The 6,767-nt window shown below is 44.8% G+C and overlaps 1 protein-coding gene across 1 annotated transcript in view; it reads right to left on the bottom strand.

Moving 5' to 3' along the window:
- Hgsnat (heparan-alpha-glucosaminide N-acetyltransferase) overlaps positions 1-6,170 on the bottom strand; it is a 34,688-nt gene extending 28,518 nt beyond the window's left edge. Inside the window, exons 1-2 of the mRNA XM_023710079.1 lie at positions 5,979-6,170; positions 1,361-1,476 (exon numbers count right to left, since the gene is read on the bottom strand). Of these exons, the coding sequence (XP_023565847.1) occupies positions 1,361-1,476; positions 5,979-6,072 (210 nt within the window). The 5' untranslated portion in view covers positions 6,073-6,170. The remainder of the gene's footprint in view (positions 1-1,360; positions 1,477-5,978) is intronic.
- Positions 6,171-6,767: the final 597 nt, after the last annotated feature.

Raw genomic sequence — 6,767 nt, 5'->3', positions numbered from 1 at the left:
GCATGTGGTGCTGGTGGATTGAACCTCGGTCCCTGTGCTTTGCTAAGCTTGTTCTAAGTAGGTGCTTTAGACCACTGAGCCATCTCACCAGCCCGACAGGATATTTTTTACAATTAAATACAAACCCTGTATCTGTCCTTCACACATTTTTAGGCATCATTATGTTTATACCTTTTTTTTTTTTTTCAGTACCGGGGATCGAACTCAGGACCCTGCACTTGCCAGCAGGCACTTACGCCAGCTGAACTATCTCCCCGGCCCCTCTATACCTTTTTAAATAAATTAGCAACTTGCTTTCCTACAATAGTCTCCTAGGGCTAATTCTTTTTCTGACTCTTTCATCTGTCACCAAAATTACTGTTTCATGCCTACTTTTTTGCAGGTGACTCTTCTTTATCTTTGTTCCAATGATGTTCTTATACCCTGACCACAGTCATTCCTCTAACTTTTTTCTCATTATACTTGTTTTTCTATACTATATACCACACATTAAAGTCCTCTCCTAAAGTTAAATACAATGATGCTCTCTCTCAATCTGGTGATGAAGAACACTGTATTTACAGAGAAGAATATCCTTTTCCTTAAAAAGCAGCACAGTTTAGTATTAGGCTTGAAAGTGGTCATAGTCAAATCAATTGCACTTTGCAGCACAGTATTATTACCTACCATACTACTTTACAACTGCCATCAACCGCCATCACAATTCCTTATCAAAACTTCTGATTCTTAACACAAGAGAATCATGAATTTGGCCCAGAAGTATTTGATAATTTAAGCAATTGTGTATGTCAAGGGATGAAATTATGTAGTGAAAATGTACCTGTTTTATGAATATGGGAAAATACTGGTTTAAAAAGAAAACCCAGCAAAGTCTGTAACAGAGGTAAAATATTAGAAGCTGGGATGTAGCTCAATGGTAATGCACCTATCTACCATGTGCAAGAACCTAGCACCACAAAGAAATAACACAAAAGTAAATTATTTATTTTTAGTGAGGCAGACTCTTGGATAACTGCCTTTCCTTCAACATACAATTGTTCTCACTATGCTTGTTATCCAGGGGTTTCCTTCCTCTTCTGGACCAGCAAGATGCTTATGCAACTGAGAAAAACATAATGTGGTCTATCAATTTGTTCATCACAAAGATCTGATTTTTTTTTAAGTAGGAAAAAGGTTAAGAAATGGATATTGTCCACTCCTAAGCATTTTTCTTTCATTGTATTTCTTTTCATTCTTTATTACAGCCTGTTTGTCTCCTTACCTATAAAATTGAAGTTAACATATAAAAAGCTTTAGACATGACAGCACTAAGGACCATATCTAATGCAAATAAAATTGTTAGCATGAACACGGTATATACCTGGTAGCAGTACTCAGATTTCCAGTAAACTGTCAAGTTTGTCCCCAGGAGTTCATTATGGATGAGTAGCAAAGCTTGATCCATCTTCAACTCCACATGATTTTTATTGTCTAAATCTGATAAGAATTAGAAACACAAGTTTTTAGAAAATCACCTGAATGAGAGACAAAGTACACCAGTATTGCTTTTCATATACCGGCTCTGTGTTTATGGGGTCTTTAACATGTTACTTTCTGTATATGACAATGTATACATGCATGAAAACACACACACACACACACACACACACCCTTCTGTACAAACGTTCTCCTTTACAAACAAGGATCCAGTCAACACAATTACATCCAGTGTATAAAAGGACTATGTACGTTCATAAGGTGCTAAGATGTGATGTGTGCTAAACTAGTACTTTACAGTCAGTAGCAACCACACCGTGAACTATACATTTTGTCCATTTCTTTTTTCCAGTGCTAGGGACTGAAACCAGGCCCTTCATAGCCAGTCCTTTTTTATCTTGAGACAGAGTCTCATTAAGTTACTACATTGCCTGGGGTGGGCTTGAATTTATGATCCTCCTGCCTCAGCCTTTCACAGTACTGGAATTGTAGACACGTACCACCACCTCTTGCATATTTCATCCATTTTACAGATGAAGCTCACAAGAGTTAGATAATGCCCTTTGCCTGACTTTTATACTGTATCACCAGGCTCAGAACTCAGCCTGTATTGTTAGAAATGGAAAACTCAGTCCGTCTAGTCACAATGTGAAGTCAGCAGGATCACTGGTTAAAATACAAGGTTTGAGGAATCCTATTTTCCATCATTGCTTTGTTCTAGTACCAGGGATCAAACTCAGGTCCATAGTCTTGCCAGGCAGGCGCTTATGCCACTGAGCTATTTCCCCAGTCCTTTCAATCACTTTAGTTCTGAAAGTGCTTTTAGCAGATTTGAAACAGGAAAGGAAGAAGTTATAGGTCTCAGTCTGAATACCACTGCTCTGGTATTCAACCAAGCATACAGGTCACCAATTTGTTATGATATTCTTAGGATGGCATAAAGATAATGCAGGGGCTGGGGAGATGGCACAGCAGAATAAGCACTTGCCTGGCAAGCGCAAGGGCCTGAGTTCAATCTCCAGTTTCACCAAAAAAAAAAAAAAAAGGTAATGCAAACTCAGAGCATTGGATGCGGCAGGTTGGTAGAGCACTCACATGGGGCCCTGGGTTCCAGCCCCAGTCCCAGAAAAAAAGAAGGATGTGGTTTCTAAAATTACATCTTGGCAATTTGGTAGGAAAAAAACAAGTGAACTGGTATTGTCTGAAATTAAAGAACAGTGGTTTATTTAAATCAACTGGCCATTCTGGACTAATCTTCTGTGTAAGAGAAAACAGCTTATCAACTGGTTTCTGGCAAAACACACACAAAAAAAGCGAAATTAGTAAAATTAAAAAGGTTTGTACTTGGTCTGGTTTCTGGGCTTCTTCAGTTAGCCAAGTTACATCCTTTCAGTTTATCTCAGTGAAGATAAAACATACAATACATAATCCATAGAGAATGCTTTTTATTTCCTAGATTTTTTTTTTTTTTTTTAAAGACAGTCTTACATGCAGCCCAGGCTGGCCTCAAACTCAAAGCCAGCCTCCTGCCTGAGCCTCCCGAATGCTAGGATTACAGGCATGCACTACCATGCCCAGTTTATTCTCCAGATTAATGAAGGCTCATCCATCATTTTTTCTATTCTTTGATGCCTTTCTCCTATTTGGTGATGCTGATTTAGAAACACAAATGTGGTGACTCCCAGGCAATACAAAAATACCTGCAGTGTGCCAAGCCCCAGAAGCCCCCTCGGAAACACCTCTTGGTGTGCTACTTTTTTCCCGAGAAGGGGGCATTAGTATATGGCCCAACTGGGCTCTAACTCCTGGGTTCAAGAGATCTGCCTGCCTCAGCCTCCTGAGTAGCTACAACTACAGTCATTACAACTATATACCACTGAGACAGAAAAGTCTGCATTTTAGATTGAGAATCTAGGTCTAGAGAGATTAACCAACTTGCCTAAGGTCACCACCTACCCACAGCCAGGATTTACATCCATGTCAGTCTAAGCATGCATCTACCCTCTAAGTTACCAATTTCCTGAGATAAAGCCTGTCTGTTCCCTACCAGCTGTGCAGGAATTACCCTTTTCATTTTATTTTTTGGAGGTTTAGTTTGGTTTTGGTTTTGGTTTTCACTTTGAATAGAAAACAGCACCTTGGCTGGGGTGATAGCTCAGTAGAATAAGTGCTTGCCTGGCAAGCACAAGGTCGTGAGTTCAATCCCTGGTACCACCAAAAACAAACAAAAATACTTTAGGGGCCGGGGAAATGGCTCAGTGGAATAAGTGCTTCCCTGGCAAATGCAAGGGCCTGAGTTCAATCCCCAGTTCCACCAAAAAAAATAAATAAATAAATAAAAGAAAACAGCACCTTTAATGATGAGCAAATTTAAATGTATTTTCCAAGGGTTTAACATCCATATTTTCCTTTCAAAGAGCTACTGGAGTATTTATCTAACAGTTGTAACCCTTGAGGTCTTATGTATCTGCATAATTTTTTAAAATTGCAGCAATATTACTTTTTCATCTTAGTCATAAATGTCTTAAAATATTGTTCTCCTTTTCTTTGTAGGTCTCACTACGCAGCTCAGACTCATAGTGATCCTCCTGTTTTCAGCCTCCCCAGCACTGCTATTACAGGCCTGCACCACCAGGCCAGCTCTCAGTGGCCCACTCAGCATGCCCGGGAGACAGGCCAACACAGCTCTCTTTGCTTAGTTTTGAAGGTTTCCCTTTTCAAAATTATTCCTTTGTAATTTTTCTATATATCACCAGCCCTTCCTTTCAAATCTGGAATAATAACTGTTTTCACTCTTAGACATTTTTGAGTCCTTAAGAGTAGGTAAGAGTAAGTTTCTAGTTTTAGGCTCAGATTTTCTATGTGAAGATGGAATACCTGGAAAGTTCTGCATTGTTCTTATTACATAATTATGTTCTCTGGGAATACGCAGATGCACTCAGTCCACACTGAACATCAGAATTAGCTGAGTTTAAAAAACAGTGCTAACACAATTTCTGGCTCTCTCTGAACTAATTAAATCAGAATTCACCTAATCAGCAGCTTTTTAGGTCTCCTCCTTTCCCCCAGACAACAACAAACTTCCCAGTGTGATGCTTATATACATCCCAGTTAAACTTTCTAATGCTGTTTTATTACTATTTTGGATTCTGTAAAAAATAAAAAATAAAAAGACCACAGCTAGAAACTGTAAATCCAGGGAAGCTAGCCACCTTTCTTTGTACTCCTTTGCATCATCTAAGTGGGGGGTGGAGGGGGATACTGTATAAAAGACACAAAGGACTTAATTACTAAACCATCAAATAGGACTCTATTTGTAGCACAGGGTTAGAGCATCTGCCTAGCATATGTAAGGCTTCGAGTTCAATCCCCGTAAAGAAAAAAAAAAAAACCTTCTAAATTGAACCTGATGCTCAGCTTCAGGAAAAAGTTCTCAATTTCAATTTCCCAAACGTGTGACCTATGAAGACCCAGGTGATATTCATGGACAACTACAGGTCAAAGGATACTTCTCTTTCTCTCCCAGTTTACATTGTCTTAGTAAATAAGTCAACTTTCAGTAATGTGAGCAAATGCACTGCTTGTATAATCAGACCTTTATTTCACTTCCAAATACTTAAAAGTGTAGTTGCAGCCCTCTGCTGCTGAGTCTCTCTGCTAAGCATACTGAAGGTATACTTTATTAATTTTTTTCCCGGTAAACACAAAGCACTAAATTCGTATAAAACTCTCCGGCGTTTGTCGTCCACCCCAAGGCGGCACAGAGCCCTGGCTGTCCTCCGCACTCGGCCTCCGGGAGGTTCCTGGGGGTGGAACTCTTAAGAACGCTAGTATGCACCCGAGGAGTCTCACTACTCACAAATCACCATTTTCTAAAATAATTGTGACTAAATGGTAGTAAAGTCACTTCTTAAAACTCATCATATCCTCCTCCCATAAGACTGCCACTAAGAGTTTACACTTGACACGAACGCCAACGCCCCTGGTACTTGGGATAGCGAAGCTGGCTGGCGGGGGAGCGAGCAGACGGCTTTTCCTTTCCCCTTTCCGCTTTCCACCCCCGCGGCACGCACTTCCTAAACCCTGCCCCAACCGAGCCCGACGCCGGGCAAGTCCCTCAGTCCCGGGCCAAGCCACCTACTGGGGGCAGCGGGGAGAGATACATGGTCTTCTAGGGCCTTAGGGAGGCCCGCATCCAGGGCGGACTAAGGCACCAGTTACGTTCATTGCCACTGCGGCCCTTCGCGAGTCGAGTTCGGGCACCCGCAAGCTCCGCGGCGCCGGGAGTACTCAGCGTCTCTCCGCCTACGGCACCCCACAGCCCAACAGGGTTCGACTCCGGAGGAAGGCCAGGCGAGGCCCGGGTTCGGCGTTACCGGCTCGGCGTTACGGGCTTGGCGTTCGCGGGAGCAGCTCCGCGTTAGCCCCCAAAAGCGAACGCTCTGCGCCCGCAGAGCCCCGGCCTGGCCGCAGCCGAGCGCGCTCCCGCCGCCTGCGCTCACCTGGCTGCGGGAAGCCGCCGGGAGCCCGAAGCGCGCAGCCCAGCACGACTGCTGCCAGCAGCAGAGCGGCAGGGACACCCCGCGCCTCCAGCATCCCTGAGGCCGCCACCTGGAGTGCGCCGCACGCCCTGGCCCACGGTGGCGCGCGCGTCCTTAGCGGCCCTCTAGCCGAGCAGCGCCATTGGGGATGGGATGGGGCGGGGCGTGTGAGGTGGGCGTGGCCTGGAGGCGGAGGGGTGGGGCCGGAAAAGGCTTTCGTGGAGTGAGCAGGGCCTGGGCCGTGGGAGGCGGGGCGCGGCGGGTTGGGCATGGCGAGGAGAGCCGGAGCGCGGGGAGGGGCGGGGCAAGGTGTAAGGGAGGGATGGGGCGGGATGGGGGGGGGAGGGGCGGGGTGGGCGGGGCAGGAAGAGGAGGAGCCGGGAAGCCGCTAGCGCCGCAGAGAAGCTGCTGCGGGCGGGTTGCTGATCTTCGACGCGCCCCTGGTTCTTTATCGCTAGCCCTTTCTAGAAAGAAAACGGAAAATGGCAAAAATGTCCGCCCATTGCACAGAATCTGTTTGATTTCCGGGAGAACAACAGCTGCCTGGAGGTCAGGAAACTGCTCTTGCATTGAACAACAGTCTGCCAAATTCCTGCGTCCAGCTATTCCTCGGTACACTTGGGGATTAGAGTCCTCTTTTCTCTGTCCCGAGAAACATTGCGGTCCAAGACGCTGCAGTCTCGCTCCCAGGCGTTTTCTCTCCAGCGGCAGAGAGCTTTTGCCGGTCCGTGATGACCGCAGAGCCATTTC

This window comes from Octodon degus, unplaced genomic scaffold, assembly GCF_000260255.1.
Source record: "Octodon degus isolate 3935 unplaced genomic scaffold, OctDeg1.0 scaffold00016, whole genome shotgun sequence".
NCBI lineage: Eukaryota > Metazoa > Chordata > Mammalia > Rodentia > Octodontidae > Octodon > Octodon degus.
Note: the sequence above shows the minus strand (reverse complement) of the source record. Positions and strands in the feature narration are given on the sequence as shown.